General features: G+C 36.7%; 1 protein-coding gene across 1 annotated transcript in view; it reads right to left on the bottom strand.

The window, feature by feature from the left end:
- LOC104474489 (outer dynein arm-docking complex subunit 2) overlaps positions 1-24,154 on the bottom strand; it is a 75,031-nt gene extending 50,877 nt beyond the window's left edge. Inside the window, exons 1-7 of the mRNA XM_086741600.1 lie at positions 24,026-24,154; positions 23,674-23,818; positions 3,927-4,073; positions 3,433-3,642; positions 3,051-3,287; positions 1,603-1,713; positions 918-1,072 (exon numbers count right to left, since the gene is read on the bottom strand). Of these exons, the coding sequence (XP_086597726.1) occupies positions 918-1,072; positions 1,603-1,713; positions 3,051-3,287; positions 3,433-3,642; positions 3,927-4,034 (821 nt within the window). The 5' untranslated portion in view covers positions 4,035-4,073; positions 23,674-23,818; positions 24,026-24,154. The remainder of the gene's footprint in view (positions 1-917; positions 1,073-1,602; positions 1,714-3,050; positions 3,288-3,432; positions 3,643-3,926; positions 4,074-23,673; positions 23,819-24,025) is intronic.
- Between the last annotated feature and the right edge of the window lie 1,719 nt (positions 24,155-25,873).

Here is a 25,873-nt window from a genome sequence, read left to right as displayed (position 1 = left end):
TTAGAGGCACCAATTGTCCCCATTGACTCTTCAGGAAAGGGTAAACACCATTAAAGTTTTTAAAGTTTTCTTTTAACTTCAGGCTGTTGGTTGATGAGAAGCTAACACAAGCTGGCAATGTGCACTTGCAGCCCATAAAGCCAACTGCATCCTGGGCTGCATCAAAAGAAGTGTGGCCAGCAGGTCAATGGACACGATACTGTATCCAGCTCTGGAGCCCCCAGTGTAAGAAGGACATGGACCTGTTGGAGTGAGTCCCAAGGAGAGCCACAAAGATGATCAGAAGGCTGGAGCACCTCTCCTATGAGGACAGGCTGAGAGAGTTGGGGCTGTTCAGCCTGGAGAAGAGGAGGCTCTGGGGAGACCTGATAGTGGCCTTCCAGTACCTCAAGGGGGGTCTACAAGAAAACTGGGGAAGGACTTTTGACAAGGGCATGGAGTGACAGGACAAGGGGTAATGGCTTTAAACTGGAAGAGGGTAGATTTCGATTAGACATAAAGAAGAAAGTTTTTATAGTGAAGGTGGTGAGGTACTGGAACAAGTTGCCTAGAGAAGTTGTGGATGTCCTATTCTTGGAAGTGTTCAAGGTCAGCTTGGATGGGGCTTTGAGTGACCTGTTCTAGTGGAGGGTGTCCCTGCTCCTTGCAGGGGCATTGGACTAGATGATCTTTAAGGTCCCTTCCAACCGAAACCTTTCTATGTTTCTATGAAGATTCTAGGAATTTAACACTGTTCTCACTGTACCCTGACGAAGTCAGGTGGCAATTTTTAAAGTACTACAAAACCTAAGTTGAAAGCCCAACTGATTATAAAGTATTATTTTGAAGAATTATGACATAACAATTTTGAAAACTATAGAGGTCTGTAAAATCATAACATGATAATGTAAGAAATGCTTGTAAAATTAAATTGTTACTTTGACACATTTTCTCCACTGATTGCACATTTCCAGATTGCTCCTGTCACAGCTGCTAAAAGTTGTTTGTTTTCAGAGTTACCAAGCAGAACACATAGTGGTTGTAGACCTCCATACTGTCTAACCAGGTCACGTGTTTCTTTATCTTCTGCACACTATAAAAAAAAATTATGACATATTATGTAAAACGTGTAAAATGATGTCTTCAAAAGCTAGTTGGATTATCTTGTAACTAGTAAAAACTAATACAGAAGAAAACATAAATATTTTATTAAAGTATCCGAATATTCTAACAACTCAGCAAGAGAGTGTGACAGTAAATCGCTACTGTTTATGCAACAGTGCTTATATACTGTCACATTGTCCACTGGGCGGGCAAACAAACAAAAATAAATTCAAATAGAAATTCAAAGTAGCTCTTTGCACAGTATGTCCTGCCTCTCTCCATTGGTTACCTGTGCAATTTAGGTCTTGCACACAAGAAGAGCAGGTAGGAACTTAATTACAGTATTAAATATGCAGCTAAATTATTCTCATACGAATTAAGCTAAAGACCATCAACATTTTTATAAATTAATTTCTTATCCATTAGAGAAATAGTAAAACTAAAAAATATTAAAACTGACGACATGAAAACAAAGGGCTAATCCTGTCTCCAATCTACTAATTATAATAATACAATTACCTTAAATATGGCACTTGCACAATGCATCTGAAGCTCTTCATGTTCACTACTAAGATTTTTCACAAGGTTCTCAATCATTCCTTCTGTCCTTATTGCAAGTCTGTAACTTGGCTAAAAAGATAAACTGCATCCTTTAAATCCCGTGTATTAACTGCATCTTTTAAAATTGTATATTAACAGTTAGTAACACTAGTCACAATAACAATACAGTGCCATTCTAGGCTTTGATACTGAGAAGCCTTGTACTTTATTTTAAGCACAAGTCATCTGCATTGCCTTGAAAATACTATTGATGGTCTCAGTTAGTCAAATACGTAAATTCTCTGCAGTGCTCTTGAAATCACCTGTAAGATCAGGTGCTGCAATGGTCCAGACTCCCCGCTCAGAGCCAAGGAAGAAAAAGATGCTTCAGAATGGGATCAAGAAATATCCGCTCATTTCACCAAGAGCCAGCAGCCAAAACAACTGATCTATTCCTCAAACAAGGTCAGAAAAACTTGTTCTTAGAAATAAATTTCTCTAGTGATCTTCTCTTCCAAATTTTAACCCACAGGTTTCTTAATGGGATCACTATTTAAGAGAGAGGAAACATCTGTGTAAGAGATGCATTTAGTGTTATTTCAAAATTTGGACAGATTAAGAAACCCTCAAAAACTTCACCTTCTCAGTATCGACTTACTGAGGCTAAAATCTGCCAGGTTGCTGTCTTGTGCAGCATGCATAAACCTGTGTAGTTCAAGAAGCTAATTTTGCAAATACAAAGTGTTTTATAATGTAACGTTATTTGAAAAATCATGTTTTCCATGCCTCAAATTCACCAAGAGAACTTATATATATTTTTGACCTTAAGTGCAATGCACCTTAATTGCAAACATGATTCCACAGAGAAATAACCACTGATCTTATATGGTGATGGTAAAAAAATACTTGTATTTAAATTTAAAATTTGAATATACTCAACGTTGTGAAACATGCCAAAGAAATCTGTAGAAAAAACCACATATGTTCCTTTCTTCTTTTTGCAATTGATCAGACACCATCTTACCCAATTCACAAGGACATTGTAAACCACACTGCCCTGTGCAGGGCATTGCATCTTCTTGGTCACATCTGCAGGTTAGCTTTGTAGAATTTAAGTGTACTGATTAACTAGAACATAGCATAAGTCGCCAAATTTGACAAGTTTGATGAAAAAAAATGAAACTGATTAAGGATTTCATTTCTATATATTTTCTTTCACAAATTACTCCTAGCCTTTTAAATATAAAATATGTGGTCTTTACTTCATTACAAGCTGTGACCTTCTCAAAAACATTTTGACCACACAAAGCATCTACTTCCTGATGGGATTACTGCCCTGGTTTAAGTGACAGTCAAATGTAATGCTTCCTTTTAGTAGATAATTGCCTTGATGATTAGAAATAACTTAGCTATATGTGTTTACTTACCTCTGAGGCACATTCTTGTAGTGTCCCCACAACGGGAGTTAAGATGTTTGCCTCTGAACATTTGAGCCACCTAGCTAATAATGGAATGCCACCAGCTTTACGGATTGCTGCTTTATTTTTGGTGCTTTTGCTGCAGCTCCAGAGTGCCAAAGCCCCACAGCGTGCTACTTCAGTATCTTTTGCTTGATATGGTGCTAGACTGGTTGATCCCACTGAAACACATTCTAACAGCCCAACCTAAAAAAAAACAATTGGGAAGTTTGACATTATACCGCTTTTTAATGATGGCAAAACACTATCACAAGAATATATATAATATATGATGTATTTTTTTGACAAAAATATGCATATGACAAAAGTACAAATTTTAATGTCTGCTTACCAGTCTCTTGATTCCTCCATGCTGCCTTACTGTCCTTCGTGCTCGTTTAAATCGAGCAACATTAGCAATTGTTTCAGCTGCCAAACATTTTAGATCTTTATCTGGAGAGTCCAGTATTTTCACCATGATCTCTAAGCCCCCAAGATCTGCAATTGCATGTCTGATCAATGTATTTTGACTAATTTCCTTCAAGATTTTTAATGAACCAATCTAAAAATGGAAGACAACAGAATTTAAACATTATTTAAGTATACATAAACAGAAAAATTATTTAAAATGCTCAATTATCTAAAACATGTAATCTTTTAAAGTGAATCAGAAGAAAAGAAGAAAAATTAAATTCAAAGATTTTTTTTTCTAAAAAATCCTTGAAATTGAGAAAATACAGAAATAAGAGAGAAATAAATTATCTTTATGCTATATAACTTTGAAAATTGAAAAAGTATTCTAATAGAAAAGGCATATTCATTGCTCCATTCAACAAAGCTACTTACCTGACATTTAATTTCTTCTGTATCAAGTAAATTAATTAAAACTTCAAGACATCCAGTGTCTCTGACGGCCAGCTGACAAGTTTCTTGAGACAGATTGAAATCTCTCATTGAACACAATGCGATTAAAGTAGCTGTTGGATTACCTACCTAAAATAAAGCAAATAATTTAAAAATGTGTAAAGTGCATTTAATATAAAATTTAATTTCCTCTACTAGCACTAGTAAAACTACTAAAGAAGAAACATGTTAGATTATTTTGATTCTATGGTTTTAAATAACACAAAAGTAGTACAACACAGAATTATTGATGAAGTCTGCAAATGGTATATAAATTGAAGCAAGAGTGAATAGCACAGGTGACAAATTCCTAATATGGCTTGCTGTGTATGTGAATTATACAGTCAAGTATTTTGAGCTTTGTATGAGTGTCTGCAGATAGGAAAAGAACACATAGTGAAGATACAGACATTTCAGACAAACTATCTGCATTCTTTGTACTGGTGTTCACTCTTGAAGAAACTAGAGAGATTCCAACTGGAATCTTTCATTGTGAAGGACAATTCAGAGGACTACTCTGAAACTGAAGTCACTGTAGAAAGTTTTTATAAAAAATCCCTGACATTGTGGACAATAACAAATTGCCATTATTAGATAGTATTCAACTGGGTTACAAAGGAAATAGGATAAAATAGCTGATTCGGTAGAAGTGGCATGTGCCCTCTTGCTTCATACTGCCCTGTTACCAATGTCCTGGGAAACAACAAATGTGATGTTAACTTTGAGAAGTGTTCAAGGGTTATCTAAAGCCTTTTAGCCAAAGAGCCATGCTGGAAAAATTGGTAGATTGTGATAAAGAGCAGAATTAGCAGATATTTGTCTAAATACTATATTCTTGCAACAACATGATCCACTTAGAGTCACCATGGATCTATTAAGAGAACTCCTGCCTTACAAAACTTACCAAACTTGCAGCAACGATGATCTAGTTGACATATCTAACTGGACTCCATAAGATTTTGACAAAGTCCCTCCCTGATACCTTGTAAAGAAACTAAGCCACTAGATTATGAGAAGAAAGGTCATTGTACGGATTGAAAAGAATGACTAATGGATAGGAAACTGGGGATAAGAGTAGATAGTCAGTTCAATAAAGGGATGTGATTTAGTGGAGTTCCATGGATCTGTGTTGAAGTTGTTCAATTCAACATACTCATACACACCCCGGAAAACGGAAGGACTAGTTATGTGAAAAAGTTTGTTGATGTTATTATGATTCGGGATCAGTGGTGACAAACTGCTAAAGAACTTGCTAAGACTAAGAGGGCAATAAAATAGCAAATGAGAAAATGAGAAGTGATGTACATCAGAAAAAAACAATCCTAACTGTATCAATGAAATGACAGGTTTCAGCTGACCATTAAAAACCAGAAATGATCTCTTGGAGTTAGGGTAGACGGCAATGAAAACCCAAATGGAATATTAGGACTTATTTGGAAAAAAAAATAGTGAACAGAGAATATCACTATACCACTGTACAAACCCATGGTTCACAGTCACCTTAAAAACTTCATGCAGTTCTGCAGCCTCAGTTTCAGGAATGTTATTATAGCACTGGAATAGATTCAGAGAAGAGCAGCAAAGATAATCCAATGTTTTTTCAGTCTAGAAGAGGGATGTCTGAAGGAATATGATAGAGGTCTACAATGCTGGGGATAGCATTGAGTGGGATAGACAGGGATTGACTGTCCAATGTCTCTTTAATACAAATATAATATCTTTTCATTATGAGGCATAATAGGATTCAGGTTAAAAAGAAATAAAGGGAGTTGGTTCTTCAAAAGAGGCAACAGACTAGTGGCACTGGTTGTGAAAGGATTCTGTGAAAGCTAAAAGACTTAATTTAAGGTCAGTGAAAATATAAACAATCTCATTAAATTTTCAACTCCCTGAGCTAAAAACAGGTGGCAGCTCCGAGCATATTACAAAGCTGTGTGTTTGCCCTGTTCTTACTACGCCTTGGGCATTCACTTATGGTCCTGAGTTTCTTCTGCCTTGGTAGAGTATCAACAGAGTTTCACACTACTATTATTAATGCAGTCAAGTTTCCCACATTTGTGGAAATCAGAGGTCAGGACATCTGGAGTGCAAAAGATGAGCTTTAAACATAGAAAACTTCCATCCAGATTATCATGTCTCCCCTCCTGTTGCAGCCAGGTTATTGGCATACATTGTCTTTTGGTTTGCCCAATACAGTTTCTTTTAACATGAGCAGGCAATGCACCCTTGCGGCCCAGAAGGCCAACCACATCCTGGGCTGCATCAACAGGAGCGTGGCCAGCAGGTCGAGGGAGGCGATTCTCCCCCTCTACTCTGCTCTGGTGAGACCCCACCTGGAGTACTGTGTCCAGTTCTGGAGCCCCCAGCATAAGAAGGACATGGACCAGTTGGAGAGAGTCCAGAGGAGGGCCACAAAAAAGATAAGAAGGCTGGAGTACCTTGCAGGGCTGTTGGATTAGATGACCTTTGAAGGTCCCTTCCAACCCTAACCATTCTATATTTCTATGATTCTAAATTTAAGGTCATACACTTACAAATAATGAAAACAGGATACAGCTCAATGTAGGAGTTCTATCCTGGAAACCAGAGCATATAAAAAGACTCAGGACATTGAATATGAATTTGAGATTACAGTGTAACGTTTCATTAAAAGGATGAATTTTGGGATGTGTACGTGAAAGTACTGAATAGGAACATATGTATTATCTCCTTTCGGGCACTTGTACAACTACTACTGAAATTCTGTGTCCTTTCCTTTTTATTGTTCTAGAAGGAAAGTGAAAATAGGGAGATGATTCAGAGTAGAGAAATAAAAATTACTGTAAGCCTGGAAAACAGCTGCATTAAGACAGACATGGGAAGCACTATTCAGTTTATTAAAAAGTAAATTAAGGTATGATTTATTCATAGAGAATAAATAAATCTATGAGCAAGAGGAACGTGATAACAGAGAGCTCCACAGTCTAGCACAGAGGTTTGATGATTCAAAGTTAAAGGCACTAAAATTTAGATGAGGAGTTAAATGCAAGTTTTCCATTGTGTAGTTAATTATCCTTTGTAAGAAATTGGTTAGAGTGATTAGAGGATGATAAGAGGGTTGGAGCACCTCTCCTATGAGGACAGGCTGAGAGAGCTGGGGCTGTTCAGCCTGGAGAAGAGGAGGCTCCAGGGAGACCTTATAGCGGTCTTCCGGTACTTAAGGGAACCTACAGGAAAGATGGGGAGAGACTCTTCACTAGGGCCTGTTGTGACAGGACTAGGGGTAATGGTTTCAAAATAAAGGGAGATAGATTTAGCTAGATATTAGGAAAATATTTTTTTTCAGTGAGGGTGGTAGAACACTGGAACAGGCTGCCCAGAGAGGTGGCTGATGCCCCATCCCTGGAAACATTCAAGGCCAGGTTGGATGAGGCTGTGATCTACCTGATCTAGTCAGGGATGTCCCTGCTCCTTGCAGGGGGGTTGGACTAGATGATCTTTGAAGGTCCCTTCCAACCCAAACTATTCTATGATTCTATGATTCTATGATTATAAGCTTTCCAACAGTGGAAATTTTTCAGTCAAGATTGGATATTTTTCTAAAAGATAAGCTCTATTTCAGTCACAGCTATTAGACTAAAAGCAAGAAAAAAATATCAAAGAATATACTCTGTGGTATGCAGAAAGTTAAACCATACGATAACAACAGATTCTTTTGAACCTAAAATATAGATTTACTATCAATCAAATCAGCTATGAACCCAACTGCACAGAAATTAGGAGGGCTGAGCTACTATGTAGCTGCAACAGAAGCTGGAGTGCATGAGCAATGCCAATTGGTGCTGACGTGGAAGTCAGAACCTAGAGCACCTAGTAAATCAAACAGTATCCACCTCCCACATGCCTTTGAATTCCAGGGAAGCTTTGGCTCCCATCCAGATCTGAACTGTGTTGCCTAAGCCAATCTCCTTCAAATGACAGTTCTGAAACTGTAAAGGACTTTGAGCCCACCCTTTCCAGAGGAAAATATTTTGTTCAACTGTGCACACCATACAGAAAAACTGAATATTGAAAAAATGCGTAATGTTTGCTAATATGAAACACAGCATTTTGCAATATGTCCTAAATGTAAACAGAAACAGTAAGACAAATATAGCAAAAAGTCTTTAATTTTAACACGCTCTTTAACAGATACCATAAACGTAGTAGAGAATTATAAGTGAGAATATACATCCAAAAGGAAGGTGAGAAAAATACTTGATAAAGTTTCAAATCAGTAACTTACATCAGACAAAACACTTCTGCTAATCGATGAAGTTTATGCGGATGGAGCTTCATAGCTTATTTTTACTTAAATTTCTTGTAACAATATATATCCACAGAATTTGCCCACAGAAAACTGTTTAAATATAAAGGTAATTTTTTTAACATCTGTATCATATAGTGTCCTAAAAGAAGATTCCTACAATTTTTTCAAGTTACCTTTTTTATTAATCATTATCATCTTGACTTCAGAAGAAAATGAAAAATGTCTAGATTTAATAATATATTTTGATCTGTTTTGCAAAATATGTCCTAAGGAATCAAATATTGTAGCAATTTTTCAAATGTTTTCCTAGAGAATTCAGTTTATCTGCACATATCAAAGCTTAAATGATTTTTTTTTAAATCCATAAGATATGATCCCAAAACTAAACAATATTTTATAGCTCAAAAGGAACAACAGCTGTCCTTTTACAAGTTTGTGGTCTTTTCATGTAGCTTAGACTTTGAGATTTACATTGCTTTGTATCATAAAAATTTTGCAACAGGTGTTTAAAGAGAAAACTTGTCTTATTATTTTACATAAATGTAAGAAGTATATTGCTAACCTGACAAGTGATGTCTCTTCTTTTGAGGAGTGCTTCTCCTACAGTGAAACTACATTTAAATATAGTGTAGTAATTCCTAATTCACTTATCTTACATGTATAATGGCTGGTATATGACACTTAGTATGACTTGTGTTTTAAAAAATAAACAACTTTTAATTATCTTATATTAAATAAAAATAGAACTGTATATAAAATATATATGCTTTTCTTTTTTTTTTCCTCAAAAATGCACACACCACTTGAATTGTTTTTAAAGGAAAACCACAAAGAAATATTTTTCATATGTGCTGAAGCATCAGTTCTACAAAATAAGAAATAGTACTGATGGTTTCAACAATTATTTTTTGTTTCTGGAAGTTATCATTACAGTAAATCTTGCAGTACTTACAGCATAGATTTTAACATGCATGGAAATAGTTACCTCTCCATTAAATTGACATAAAATCTGCATCATGTTGTTATATCATTTGAAATCTGATATGTTGGATGCAAAACAAACTCTACTGGCAGATCAAAAATCAATTTTAAGGCTTGAAATTAAACACAGATTCATTTTAAAATGTGCCTCTCTTCCTATATCATGGTATAACATATATATCCACAAATTAAACAAAAATAAAACAGTATCACTGCTACACTATCAGTAAAACATCTGTGCAATATATGTGTAATGTCTCCATTGTGATACTCAGAGCTCACAACTGAGAATTACAGAACTATCAAGAACGTGTAGCAAAGCTTGTTTTTCTTTTGCTTTATTTTTGCAGTGTTTAACAGAACACTTTTATAATACAATAATGCACAGACTAATCTAGCTAACGCTTTTAATGTACGTATACAAAGGCAGCTGTTTTAGGCAATGGTAAAACTGTGTACATAAATTCGGTATCTGTGAGTCCAATCTCACCTTCTGTAATGGGAGAAAGAAAAGAAAATATCTCTATTAGACCTTCCCCATAAAATTTCTCTGTTACAGTAGGGCAAGGTGTGGAGCCTGCCTTTGTGTTCTTTCCACAACTGAAAAGGGCATTTCAGGAATGGTGAACACTACAGAGGTATCATGCAAAGGTTGCTGAATTATCTTTTCATTCTTAAAAACATAAATCAAGATTTAATGTAAAAAGGAATATTAACCCAGCTAGTTTGACTGCCTTCATAATAGAAGTCATTAAATTTTCATCCATTTATTTTTGTGTACCACAAAATAACTAGCATTTGACTAACACATACACTGCATCTGTCTGGGGCATGACTTTGGTCTTGATTTAAAGACATCAAGAAATGGGAATTCTAAAGGCTAATTATCTTTACTGTTTAATGAGCTCACCTGACTTCACTTTTTGAAAGACGTTTTGAAAACCTGGACACCAGAACAAGACCCACTGCTTCCAAAATCAGTCTTACCAGCACTATATAATAAGGCAACCTTACTCAGGAAGCATACAGAGAGTGAGAACATGATCAAGTAACTAAGAAAGAAAACAAAAGAATAACACAAGTATATAAGGACACAAACCAAAATAAAACTACCAATGGACATGGTACTGAGAGAACTGGCTCATGCCAAAGACATTAGTTTGCAGAACTGCAGAAAGAAATCTGGTGTTAACAATGGAACACAAGATAGATATTACCTATCAATAGCAGTGTTGTCAGAAAAGAAAGCAAACTTTACAGAGAGGTTTATAACAGGATTTGTGAACCTGTAAGATAAAAGAAATAATCTCTCTTCAGTTTGGCACTGATAAAACCACTGTGCAAGTACAACATCCATTCTAGGTACCATACTTCAAAAAGGACACTGATCAATTTGATGAAGGCCACAGGAGGATAGCAAAGTATCTCAAAAGTACAATCTACACAGAAAAATTTAAGGAACTGGAGCTGTTTACTCTAGAGATTAAGAGAATAAGAAGGTGGTTTAAAGAACAGCTATAAAAACAATCATCTGTTCTCCAGGTCCATTGAGGGTAAGACAAGAAATAACAAGGTTAAATTACATCAGGGATGATTTATGCTAGGTATTAGAAAAACTTTTTAAATGGTAAAAACATTTGAATTTTGGAATATATTGCTTACAGCAGTTATGTATCTCCATCACCGGAAAGAAAGTTAAAGAAATAACACAACAAGGAATAAAGACACTAAGAACTGATGCTCTTTTGGAGGCATGCAGGTGAAGTAAATGACCTCCTGAATCCTGCTCTAGCCCTATTTTCTATTATTTAGTTTTTGTGAATATTTATGACCATGAAATTTTGTAAATATGAAAGGTTTTTATTAGATATTTCCTTATCTTCTTAAAAAAATGATAGATCCATAACAGATATAAGATCACAGATACAGATAACAGTTAATAAAATACATAGGCTTAAGATTTCAGTATCACATCTCCCATTCTAATTAAAATTCTTCTTAGTGAATACAAAGCTTTAAATTTTGAAATTATGATCTTGGATCAGTAGGCTAGGAAAGAAAGACACAAAATTTCTTCTAGAGTAATCCCCGGAAAGGGTAAGTACCATTAAAGTTTTTAAAGTGTTTTTTTAACTTCAGGTTGTTGGTTGATGAGAAGCTCAACACGAGCCAGCAATGTGTGCTTGCTGCCCACAAAGCCAACTGCATCCTGGGCTGCATCAAAAGTGTGGCCAGCAGGTCGAGGGAGGTGATTCTCCCTCTCTACTCTGCTCTTGTGAGACCCTACCTGCAGTACTGCGTCCAGCTCTGGAGCCCCCAGCATAAGAAGGACATGGACCTGTTGGACTGAATCCAGAGGAGGGTCACAAAGATGGTAAGAGGGCTGGAGCACCTCTCCTATGAGGACAGGCTGAGAGAATTGGGGCTGTTCAGCCTGGAGAAGAGCCGGCTCCAGGGAGACCTTATAGCGGCCTTCCAGTACCTCAAGGGGGCCTACAAGAAAACTGGAGAAGGACTTTTGACAAGAGCATGGAGTCACAGGACAAGGGGTAATGGCTTTAAACTGGAAGAGGGTGGATTTAGATTAGACATAAGGAAGAAAGTCATTATGGTGAGGGTGGTGAGGCACTCGAACAGGTTGCCCAGAGAAGCTGTGGATGCCCCATCCCTGGAAGTGCTCAAGGTCAGCCTGGATGGGCCTTTGAGCGACCTGGTCTAGTGGAAGGTGTCCCTGCCCATGGCAGGGGGGTTGGACTAGATGATCTTTAAAGTCCCTTCCAACCCAAACTATTCTATGATTTTATGATTCTATGAAAGTTTTTGCAGATGACCTGCCAGCAGGCAGAAATATTATCTTTTCAGATAGCTGAGACTGTACAGGAGCTGTACAGGAGAACAATGGAGTATCTAACCTGCCACAGTCCACTTTATGGCATGCACGACCCAGTTCTACTGCTTGAACCCTCTGACTTCATATGTGGCATAATTCTGCTACTTTGATTGATCTTCCTACAGTAGAGACCTGTATCAGAGTTTAGAATTGTCACAGTTGACACTAGAGAAAGGACAGTTCTATGAGAAAGGCACCATACCTGGACTCAGGATACCAGTGGTCCTTGACTCATTTCACAAAATTCCTGCCTGCTACTGACCACATGCCAAGATAAGTAGTAAAGTATAAAACAGAATTCTTCTTTTTGATTTTCTGTTGAACTTGACTCTCTCAAAGCATAGACTATTCTGTAATATTCTGCTAAAAAATAATTAAAAATTTAAATAAATTTTGATAAAGTGTAATGAAAGATTGAGTATTGGAGTATAGTATGTATAATATGCTTCAGCAAGGCAATTTTTTTATGCTAGTGAACCTCTGAACACTCAGTTTTGTTTTGGTTTAAACACTAGTTCAAATTTTTCATTTTAGTTTATAAAACATACAAGCTGCAGCTTCTTAAGAGATGAGTTATGGACAAGTATAACTGAGTTACGGAATAATTCCCTGCCCCATTTCCTGAATCTTCTGGTATTCTTTGGCTACAGCCTGGCAGTATGTAAACCATACAGATTAATATAACTAAAGCCAGTGGAAAATCACAGGCATCACAAAATCACAAACTCCAAAATATTCACATTGGACTAAAACCATGCACAGAAGTTGCATGGTTTTAGTTGTAGATTAATACCTTGACCCTGACCCTTCACAGTGGCAGGAGTGACATATATGTTATGACCCAGACAGAGTAGTTTAAATTGTCACCATATTTCATGAAATTGAAAAGAAATCAGTTTCCAAACAAAAAAAAAAAAGTCTATTACTTTCTGAGTGAACCAGAAGGTTTTGTTAGGCAACTGTTGATTCCCTCTTGAAAACTCTCCTAAGACATGTATCCACTTTGTTAGCTTTCCTTTTCTGATTCATAGTAATTGAGTCTACTATAGAGGAGGTAAGAGTCAATGTAGTTCATGCGGAAACATACAAACTTTTACTTCATTGGGCTAGGAATAGTAGAATGTTTTTCCCAGTAACTTCTCAAACCTCAAACTTGGAGAGAAGTGAAATGCTGACCCAAAAACCACAGAAAACCTGGCCAAGGTAATATATAATATCTTAACAGTGCAAGTTTATCTTCTCATTTGTGAAATTTTCAGTTTAGGAGTGTATTTGTTCCCCAGTTGCATCTGGACAATTTTGTAAAGAAAATGGACTGCACTCTTTTCAATTGTAAATAAATTTGGAGAGAAAAATAAAAATACTGTAATGTGGACAACAAACCCACAATCCCATTGTGACTTCCAGATCAGATCACTGCAACAGATGTTGATTCAGCATTTAATCTAATTGATCTATCAGAAACTACTGTTACTACAAAATGTCACCATTCAAGAGCACTGAGGTCATTCTGAATTTTAGCTCTGGCTTAGGTTTTGGTTACCACAGGCCACCTGCAGTACCTTCGGTACCCATACCAGAGTTCAGATTTCAGCTCATCTGGGAAAGTGAGAATTAATTCAGCTTCAGCAACCAGCCTAGACTTCCTCTGCCCACGATGTCAGGCTCTTTTACCATATGCAAATTGCTTTATTTAATGCACAAATCATGATCTTCCACATTTTTTTTGTAAGAGATCCCATTCTCCTTGGTACCATCTTCTATGTCCAGCAGCACACTGCCTTCAGCTGCCACTATCACCACACAGATGGAGTCTCTCAACAGGTGATTTACCTCAGCATCCTTGATGACAGGACCATGTTTTTGAAAGCGACAGGCCACACATTTGTTCAACCTCAGTTGAAGGAAGATTGCTCACTTGTTTGTTTGGATCATGACATACTGAATCTCAGTCACTTTCCTGCCCTCTCCTCACTTTCAGAAGAGGTTGCTCTGGAGAACAGAGACTTACACACTTGGTAAGCCACACACAAAAGGAGAGTTGTTCCATTCAATGCTCTCTGGTATTGAAATGCAAAGCTTTCTGCATGCCTACATCTACAGCCAAAAGGTCAGGTAACTCCCTCTAGAAATGGTCACGCTAACTTCTACCATGAAGTAATGAATCGTTTCGGAGTGGGAAGTCCATTGCCACAGCAACTGTAATAGTAGTATGCAACATCATCATACATATACTCAGCCTGCCTGATGAGCATCAGAAACATGGCCAACACCACCCACATCTTGACAAAACATCTTCAATCATGAGGTTAAAGAAGATACTAATATTCCATCTTGCTGCCTGCTGTAAAGGGATAGTAACTATGTATATAAAAAGACATAATAACCCCTCTTTGTAATAACCCCTGCTCCTTGCAGGGGGGTTGGACTAGATGACCACTGAAGGTCCCTTCCAACCCTAACCATTCTATGATTCTGTGATTCTATGACACTAAGACAGGATAAAATGGGTGTGAGCACCACATTCAAGTCTTCAGCATTTGTGTCTTCTTCGGGCATAGAGGACATCCATGCTGGCAGGATACTTGTATTATTGGTAAGCCTGAATATCCTGTACTATCACAAGTCTATAGTGCCTATACAAACAATACAATGCCTTCAGGTCTTCCAGGCTGACTAGACAGTTATATTCAGACATTCCATCCTGAGATTATTGATTTTATACAAGTATCTGGATACTCTGTGTACTGAAGAAGGTTGGCTTGCATAACTTGGAACCCACTCCCTGAACAGGTCCAAAGACAGTGCAGCATAGAATCATAGAGTCATAGAATAGCATACAGTGCTAAGAAGGTAAAGAGCTGTGTAAAGCCAGTAGGTCTGGTCTACTGAAACCCTTCTGAAGAACTAGAAGCAAGACAAACCTATAGGATGCTGATCACATGTCTCTTGTCTATGTAAACACAGCTCAAGCACAGTCACCAAGCTAGCTAGGACAAAGTTGAAGCATAGATATCTAGCAGATGCCTATCAATTAATTTTCCCATTAACTGAGGACTGCCAATTAGCTTCTAAGGTTGTTATCAAAAAGGCTGATCTTTACAAAGTGTTCCAAGAAAAAAAGGCCAGAAAGCATGCAAATCCCTATTTCCAAATATAGAAAGAATCTAGAATAAGAGTAGGCCTTCAAAACTACTTCACATTACACTCATTGATGATTTCAACTGCACAAGACTGTGAGGATGGGAATCATCTGTCTAAATTCACTCATCTACAGCCATCCTACATTCTTGATAATTAAGATCGAGTCATCTATAGTCATCTTACATTTCTGTTAATGAGAACAAGTCAACAACGAAGTTGAAAACGTGATCCATCTCACTTTGAATTAAAGGCTTAAAATATCAGATGAATCACATCCTAAAAGTGCCTATTTTTTCCACTGATCAAAAAGGTAGCCTTGAACGCCCAGCTCACATACAAACATCTACTTTGTTTATATTCAGAGCTAGGTGAGATGAATCCCAGTCTAGGTATTGCCTTTTATGTCTTGGGACTAGAACACAGATACAGCCCCCTCCCTGCCTTTGGCCACTTCATCTGAGGAAAATAAAGCACATATATTTTTTAAAAGAACATGCAGAAGTTGCCAGGAGATGAGGATTGAATGAGAAAGAGAAAAGGGTCTAGGATTAAATTTAAAAAAAAAACAAACTATACAAACAGCACTACTGTTTTTTAATTTAACATTGATACTTTTAAATCCTAACTGCAGACTTGGAGATGTAATATATGCGGTCCATAATACAGATGTACTACTGACCTTGTGTGACAATGTCAGACCTGCCTAAGCAATTTTGATTTCGCCTAGCACTTGGCTCACAAAGAGAATAAAAGCCTTTATGTTATTACAGCTATTTTATTTTTATGGATCCAACTCATTCGGGAAACCAGCACAAGTGAATCTGTGGAGAAAATTAAATGAGATTGAACTAGGAAGGACCTCTACCTATACAGACTACCAGAGAGCTAGCACACTGCTGAGGTTTCATAAGCACTGAGCAGACAGAAAAGACAGTGTGATTTGAAACCAGACCAAAAAAAAGATTTTGCAAGAAAAACAAAATTATATCAATAGTTTATGAAAAACTAAGGAAAATGTTCTCTGGAGAAATAAAACAAACTTTAGACTGAGCTTAGTAAGAGCACAGGAAAAACTGGAAGAGGGTAGCTTTAGATTAGACATAAGGAAGAAATTCTTTACAGTGAGAGTGGTGAGGCACTGAAACAGTGCCCAGAGAAGCTGTGGCTGCCCCATCCCTGGAAGTGTTGAAGGCCAGCTTGGATGGGGCTTTGTGCGAGCTGGTCTAGTGGAAAGTGTACCTACCCATGGCAGGGGGGCTGGAACTAGGTGACATTTACGGTCCCTTCCAACTCAAACCATACTATGATTCTATGCAGACATGGCTGAAGCACAGGCACGCCTTTGAAATAACTGTGTGTATAGTAAGCTGTGATTAAACTGAACTTAGATCCAATGTGGAACACTTAGAGCCAATGAAGAATGCCATTCTCACTTCCTAAAACTCTTGGTAGCTGTCAGTCACAATCATGTTCTACTTCTTTAGGAAACCCAGGAATTCTATTATCCACTTCATAATTACAAAGCTCTAACTCAGACTGAGACGGCTGTGGCAATTTACAATTACTTCAGAGGTACAATAGTTACAGTGTCAAAAATATAGCTCATTAATTTAATTATCTGCTTTTACAATAGAATACAATCCTGCAGAAAGAGGAGAAACAAACATCACTTATTTTACATTCTTTTCCTCAGCCCTTAATTTTTGACACACCATCTCTTCCTGTTTTTTGTTGAATATTACTTTTTTTTTTGCCTTTTTTTTTTCTTTATTTCTATCTCATCTTTCATCTAATCAATTATGAAACTCCTAGGAATGAGTGACCCTCAGAACATTAATTAAACTTCTGCGACACAGAAATTAATCAGAAGTGGTGTTAATGGTGAAAAATCAACTAGCTGTTATGAATTTTATATGTCTCTTGTGATGAGGAACGATTGTTTGTACAGTATTTTGAGGAGAGAGCTATGCAAGTGCTTCAGACGTGCCAATTATAATAATAATTTGAGAGTTCATCGTTTGCCAATATTTCCTACCCAGGAAATTTATCATAAAAATATTTCTTTTTCATGACCAGCACTGGCTAGGTTGTTAAAAAACACATATTTTAACTACAAAATGCATATTTTTATCCCTTTTTTTTTCAGTAATCACATTCTTTATTGAAATTTAAAAAAAAATCTTGACTAATTCTGGAAGATGGGAACAAGAGATGTTCACAAACACTGGAGAAGAGAGTGCTATGAAGAGATTACTTTCCAAAGCTGACAAGTTAGCCAAACATGTACCTAGAAACACTAGCAGGTGGCACATGATTCTGTCTCAGACATTTGGTATTTTCTGAAAAATAAGTCTACCACTCAGCCGAACTACAGCAAAAAGGTTACTAATAAGGTTAGCTAAATTATCTGCAAAGTTGGTCAGTCCTGAAAACAGTGGCAAAATTGTTTTATATACAAAAATAGTTTATATGCACTTATATATGCTTATTTTATATTTAATAGCTAAAATATAATCTGATGCAAGTCTTGCTAATGTGATATTATAAAGAAAAAACAGTTAACTCATGTACAGATTGTGGAAAAAAATAAAATTATATGCAATATATTTCCTACACAGATCAGATATTTCTGCTGCTGCTATTAGATTTTAATATGTGCCTCTGTGCCACATCTAGGGTCAGATTTCAAGGTTACAGACAAACTTTGATAAGTTTGGACGCAAAATAATTTCTACATTTGTTACGTATCTGACCAAATCTGTAACTTCTATGTTAATCATCTAAGTATCCAATTATAGTTGTAAAATTCTACCCATCAGTAACTCTTCCTGGCAAAAAGGAAGCAGATTCAAGAAACGGAGAGTTAGCTCCTCAGAATTTGTATTTGCAGTTCTTTGTGCAGTTTTTTGTTCAGGGATATCCATAAACACCACAGATTTTAGAGTTTTTCTATGACTACCACAAAACTTTTGAGCAGTATTACAATCTGTAAAATAAACAAACAATTGGAACTTTAGTGGGTACATTGTAACACTAATACTATTTTCACTTGTCTTACAAAATTTAAAATCATTTTTTGTGTAGTTTCACTTTAAATGAATTATTATTAAAAGATCCACTTTATTTCTTAGGCTAATATGTTTATGTCTCTTTTGAGGTTCTGCATTTTAGAATAAAGCAGAATAACTTTTCTGCTAATCCCAAAATACAATTTCTTAATCCATGCATAGTTTATGAAGCTGATTTAAATTTTTATAATGAGTACTAGTGTAATCTTCATAATTTGGAACATTTCCAGTACCATTATAACTTAAGAAAGCTATACTTTTCCATTATGCAGTTAGAAAATACTGCATCTACCCTTTATTTCATACAAATTTTGAGAGCCACATACAAGCCACATCAATGTATTTGCAAATGCCATAAATTTACAATTGGTTCCTATAAAAGAGTTACTGTATACACCTCGTGTTAAACTACAGGAGGGCTGAGATTCTTACACAATTTTCATTTGCACAAGAAATTAATAATTTATTTGCAAGGCTTGATGTTTTCTACTGCAAAATTTTATGAGGAAGATATCTATTTTTGGATACCTAAAACCTTATACCTCAGATACAACAAGTTTCACCTTAGAGATAAAGATGTGACTGACTTTATTAATGCACAGTAGGGAAGTGTGCAAGCAGTTGCTGACTGACTCCTCCTTCCCCTCCAAGCGGGGAAATGCCACATTGCAAACCTTGTATATAGAGTGCAAAAGAACTCCACACACACACGCAACTGCCATTTAAGACACGGTCCTCAAACGTTCTGAAACAGACTCCCTGTTTCTATAATAGTTTGGACCTTTCTTGTCCACATTCTTACCTTTCATGCATATATGGATGTCCTGCACTCCAGTTTGCCCCAAGTCCCTACATTCCAACTTTCAGACATATCCTTGTCTTTTCCTGGGAAATAAAACTATCCCATACTGTTTATCAACAATATCTACATGAACCTCTAACTTCAGATCCTGCATCTTAGCTCCTGGTAGAGCCTCCCTGCATCTTTTCACTGTCTATTTGACTTTCTGCATTTCTGACCTGTACCTTTCTTCCTTAAGAATGCTAGTGCCCTCCATGTACAAAGAGCTCAGCCAGGGATCCACTATTCCTTCCTGCAAGTCAACACACAGCTGCATTTCCCTAACAGATAAATTTGAGCTACCTGAGAAGAGGAAATAAACTCTTGCTTGCAGTGCAGCAGTCACAGTACATCCTCCTGGCTCAGCTCTGCTCGCACTGCAAAGGGGATGCAGAAGCGATGGGCAGAACGTCTTGCCTGGTCAATACTCATTGCAGCACATGCACTGTAAGAACTAGACCCATAGCTTTGATCTCTTAAGACTTCAATTTCCTTGACCCAATCACCTAGAAATAAGTGAGGACTTTTAGAGGGAGTTGGAGAGAAAGAAAAGGGAAGAGGCAAAGACAAGAAGGAATATTCCTGTACATTCCTGCCTCTCTGGTTTGTTTGCCACCTTTATGTAATGTAGGCCTCCTGCCAGCTACAGAAATGTTGCTTGAATGCAACAGTCTTCCAAAGGTGCTGCCAAAACAGTTGTGTGGCAGACCTGAATACACTGTATCCTGCAAACTCTTATTTGCCCAGTCCATGAGATTTCACTGAGTCATGTGACAGATGTCCTCCCTTCCCAGCCATCCATCCACTGCAATGTAGCACACATGCGCACCTGGAGCTGGTGTTCAAGGTCGTACTCAGGGCACATCCTCCCTAGCTCCTGTGCAGCACCATATCCTTTCTCTAGCTCCTGGACCTGGCACAAGATGCAAACATCTGGGGAGAGACAGGTTTGTTCACCTATGATTCCAAAGTAGAAAAGAAACACAACGCTGTTCTGGGAATGAGGTTGTTTGAACTGGAGTAATTCAGAACAGGTATGAAATTAGTGGATATTTTACATGAGGTGTAAGACTTGACTGATTTCACTAGTGTTCTCCTGAAATACAGCCAAAAGTAAAATGACTTTCCAGGTAAAAAACTGAAGGAAGAATTCTGTAACTGATATGGTCCTGCAGAACTCTATCCAGAGCTCACCTTGGCACAGGTGTACATATAAATCTCATCCTTACAAGGAACCAAAACTGAGCAGCACAAGGGCTTAAGGGATTAAAGACTTATTCTGGAGACAGGAGTTATTCCTGGCACAGTTACCAGCCCAAATTAACCTCTCAACATCTCAATTATATCTTAAAACTGGTAATAATCAGTGCTTAACAGCAAGCAGCACAAAGTATCAGGCCTAGCTATCACCTTTTTTTTCTCCTTTTTTTTTTCCAGTGAACAGCCCCAGCTCTGCCGCAAAGAATATTCTGCATTTCTACATGATGTTCCCCATTTCTAGTAAAAAGTTAATTGAAAAATGTGACTCCTTCACCTATTCCTAAAATTCTTCACATGTAAAATGTAGTCCTCCCCCTAGAAATCTACTACTTCAGAAGCACTACTTGAATAAAAAACGTGAAAACTGAAGTAGGCTCTCCTGAGTGAATCTCACTGTTACAAACATCAATGGAGTGCTTCATTCTAATTTTATCTACTCTAGCCCCCAAAAATGCCTAACAAAATGCCATCACCAAGCTGCTCACTGATATGTCTTTGCTGCCCATTCTTAGGTCGATGGGGAGACATGGCAATAGCATGCACACTCCGTGTTCTGTTTCACAGCCCTGGGAAGCTTGAAGGTAGGACAAGGAGCCAGACCACAGAAGCAGCTGCTTCCCAGTGGAGCAATTCCAACATGGCTGCTCTTTCCCAAAAAGCAAGGGGAATGGAGAAGGGCAAAAAGTCAGAAGGCAATTTCCCCTGCACTGCAATTTTCTCTCCATGAGGAGGTATACAAATACATTGTATTTGGCACAATCCATAGGATCTGGCATGATTACTTTATACAGGAAGCAACTATCTTTTAAAGTTTTAATTACAATCTAACATTGGTATAAAAATCAGGTATCTTTCAGGTTTTACAAAGTTTTGTGTTCACAAAGTGATCTTTTATAGAGTCTTGCTGAACTATGATTCACATTTACTTTAGCAGACATTCAAAACATGGTTGCACCTACAAATTATTATACTTCTAACTTGGTATCTCAAACATCTATTATTTCAGCCATTTAATTAAGTTTTTAAGACATGCAAGCAATTTATACAACCTTTGAAGACACACAAGCCATCTGAAATTTGTGCTTCTATATAAATATGCTTGTAAGTACTTAAATATTGGAGTCATAAATTTATTTTCTCTTATGTTGCATGTGTCATGAACACTTGCCTACATGAACAACAAGAATGCCAAAAAATCTCCTAAGTCTGGCCAGAAGTGCAGTATTTATACTTGAATTAAAATGAATTCCATGTGCAAGCTAAAGTAGCACTCCATCAATAAAAATTTCAACCACTGTCTGTGGTATGGCACTGAGGCATCTCTTTTCAGCTTTATCTGACACTAGGGACTTCTTGCTTTACGTAGCAAGAATCAACAAAGAACTATTTTAAATATATCTTCAAGTACTTTGTTTAATTTATACCTAATTTAAAGAACTATTGGAAGATTCAGGTGTGCATGAATACATAAACAAGTATATATTTAAATTTTCATAACAAAACGTCTTCATATAATGCAATTTTATATTATAAACACTTCTTAACAGATACTCACAACTTGATCAAATATGTTCCCCTTTCTTTTTCTAGTTCTAAGCCACTAAGTAATTTTGCTTGTTGACAGCTGGAACAAAATACATTCATTTCTAAAACAGAGGATCATGAAAAATATATTTTCCTATTTGCCATTCTCATTTTTCATTCAGAATGGTTTCATGCAATTGTAGGTAAGTTTCAGTATTCAATCAAGTCCAATACTAAAATCCAAACATGATAATATGAAGGATCTAAAGAGGAAAGGGAGTTTGAGAATTACGTAACTAGGAGAGAAAAGCCTTGTCAGCAAAGAGGGTGGTCCATGGATGGGCCAATTAAAACATTTCTGGGACTTCGTCAACAGTAGTGAATTTCAAGTATCCCCTCCAGAAGGGCCTTGGGTCTACTCTGAGCTCTCAGAAAAGTACTAAAAGGTGGTCCATAAGACAGACAGAAGCAAGCTATAAGTACATTGAAAGATTTGAAAACAACACCTTCAATTGTAACTATATACAAATAGAAACAATTGTATCATGCAAAATGTATATATAGTGGGTTTAGCATTAGCAGATAGATGATCAAGTTACATGCTGAATGTTTCACCAGATTACACTTGAAAAGGGCTATTTTAACATAGCCAAAATGACAAGAATATGACAAGAGGTCCAACCTAGAAAACAACAGATAAAGAATTCTAGAGAGACCTATGTTATCCATGTGTTTCCGTGCCTCTTTGGCTACAACTACTAGCACAGGTTGCACATACACGAACTGAGAAAAAGCACTGTGAGTGCCTTGAAAACTGTTTAAAAGACCAAGTTACTCTTCTACAATGGCTAAAGGACTGAAAGGAGCCAAAGCTTTGCTTATGCCTCACAAGTATCTCTTCTGTACCAAATGGCAGCACCACCATTTTATCAGTCGGATGTGTGTAATCTGTAGCTGCACTCAAAAAAACCAAATAAACCAGTGCTTTTACTAGTAACTTACGGTACATAAATTCCAGTACAAACTTGTAAAGGAATTTCTCCTGAGGGAAAAATACAATTAATTTTAGAGTTTTCCAGAATAGTAGAGGGTTGTTGGTTTTTTTTACATGTTTCAGACATACACAGAATTCTAAACATCTATATTTATCGGTTCCTAAACGTTTTCAACAAGTTTGTGTAAAAAACCTTCTTTTTTTGTTTTAGAGGATGCCTGTTTATCATACATATTTTTGTCCACTAACAGCATCTATCCAGACACAAGACCACATTAGAGCTACTTCATATGCATCAATCATAGTTGATGAAAGACTTTAGGCAAGTATTCAGTTTTAATAAAAACTCTTGAAAGTCATTATTCACATAAAGAAATATCTTGGAAAGTTTTACCCAAAAACCAACCCAGAAACCCAAAAATTAATAAAGAAATTATACCATCTTAAGTTTAAATAACGCCAAACAGATGGTTTAATCTAGGGGCCTATATAAACCAAAAATAGCAGATTAAAAAATGCAGGAGAAATGAGTGGGTGATAAGAAAGTCCACAGTTTCAGGATTTGAACATACTACATAGTAGGGCTATTCTAAAATATATGGAAGGTGAAAAAGACAAGGAGCTGGTCTGGTGTCCTCAGCTGTAGAAGGGAAAGAATAGCTTTTTTAAAAAATAAAATTTATCAATGCTTCTAATTCACCTTTAAATATTTTGCAAGCTTCTGAATTCCCCAGTATTCTGATGGCAAATCAGTGTGTCCTTCCTGATGACGTATAGGCTGTTCTTCATCTTCCTCAGTCTCTGAGGAACTTTCACCAACTTCTTCAAACCTGCCTGATGATTTACTAAAAATAAACAAACAGCATCACCCACTTTAAACAGCTATAAACTAATATGAACAAGCGCATCTTAAACAGGTATGACAACACTGCCTAGTAACAGAATTAGAAAAATATAACTGATATTAACAACTACTAAGTATGGTGATAATTATTATAGATACAGAAAATAAAAATTAAAAAATCAAAGGAAGAAAAATAAGCAACCCATACCATTTTGAAGCTGGTTGTATTTTAACAGATTCAGAAGAAATGCCTCTGGTTTTCTTTTTGATTTTCAGAGACACAGTACTACTTCTTTCTTCTTCAGTATGTTTTTTTGCAGCCTTGTCACTAAAATATTTGGGTTTATTTTTTAAAAAAGTTTATTATTATATATATAGAGAGAGAACCAAAAAGCTATGGTTGGACATATATCAGTACATATGCGCTTACGAACCTGCACAACAAACTTCATTAAAAAGAAAGTATGCTGCGTCTTAAATGATTAAATCGGCTTTAATAAAACAGTGGAATATTAGAAAAAATACATTATGCTGGCCTGTTTGTGATATAAGAACAAAGATTGAGTATATACAGCCAGATGACACGCCCGTCTATCCTAGGATACCATCTCCAACCATGCCCAATAGCAGCTATCTTCTAGGCAACAGTAGGAGAACAATGGGAGAACACAGAAACTTTTTTCCCAGAATATTATTCAGCAAATTGTGATTCAGGGAACTTCTGATCATCCTCGCATTAACACTTTTGGATGGATTTTTCTTCCATTAATGTATCTGGTTGCCTTTTGAACTCACATAAACAAACGGCCCCTACTATCCTGTGGCAAAGAAATTTATTGCTTAGCCATGTTTTATGAAGAAGTCTCCCTTTGTTCTGAACTGATCTCACTGGCTTATTTTCATTTAATACCCTTTATTCTTGTATTAGGACAGTGACTATCTGTTCCCTATTTACTGTCTCCAGTCATGATTTTTTAAATCTGTCTTACTGTCCCCCAGTCATCTTTTTTCCTAGGCAGAAGAGTTCTAGTCTGCCTAGTTCCTCCACACGCTGAGCTGTTCCATAGCTGTGATCATCCTGAATTCAATATATCTTGCTTTCCTCATATTCCAAGAAGACTCCTAGGCCTAGTTGGGCACAATCTCTGGTGCTTTTTTTGTCCCTAATTTACAATGTTGTGAAAACAAAATATCCTTTTGAGCCTAGGCTGGTCATACTATCACAGTCACAACACTAAAATAGAATACTACACATGATTACAGCCAATTTTACTACATCTAGACTCTAACAATGAATGTGGAAAAAGATAAGCTCTTGTCCCTGGAAATCTACATTTTGTAACTGATGACTGCAGGTCACATCCAAAATATCTTGAAATGTTTCTTACAACATGTCAAATTGGCATACTACAGAAGACACTGATTTTTTTTTTTTTTGGTAGGATGACAAACAAAGCCTTTCCTTCAGATATTATTCTTCTTCTTCCATTAACACAAAATCAGGAAACATGAAATCAGAATGGAGTTCTGATTTCAGAAGATAAATCCAACAATATCCAATATATGTATACTCTATTTTTGTGTGCCCAAACATTGAGATAATCTAATTAGTGACGACTGTTGCTAAGCAGAACTAGAAAAGTGGCTCATATAACTAAAGATTGGTAGTATAAGTAAAAGTTATCCTATTTTTCCTTTTGCCTCCCCCAGAAAGTGTGGTTTAGATTAGATTGTCTATTCTGTCTTGCTTTAAAGGGCATTTTATACCAAAAATATGATAATATCGCAGGCCTGAAGGACCAGTACTGCAGATGGTTGCAAGCTATATCCCTGTTTTGCTGTGGAAATGACATAACATCATCAAAGCTGTTGCATGACAGAAAAAAACTGAGAAAACTCTTTGGTAGTCTGTACTCTCTTCTTAGAAATTAACACATAGTAAATTTTGTTTTATTGCTCCTAACTTAATATCATAATGCAAACCTGTAACATGCAGATCAATCACCAGCACAGTTTAGAGAGGTCTATAGGAAAATTCAATTATAAAGACAATGAC

Source organism: Chlamydotis macqueenii, chromosome 2 (assembly GCF_036417535.1).
Source record: "Chlamydotis macqueenii isolate bChlMac1 chromosome 2, bChlMac1.mat, whole genome shotgun sequence".
In the NCBI taxonomy this organism is placed as follows: domain Eukaryota; kingdom Metazoa; phylum Chordata; class Aves; order Otidiformes; family Otididae; genus Chlamydotis; species Chlamydotis macqueenii.
Note: the sequence above shows the minus strand (reverse complement) of the source record. Positions and strands in the feature narration are given on the sequence as shown.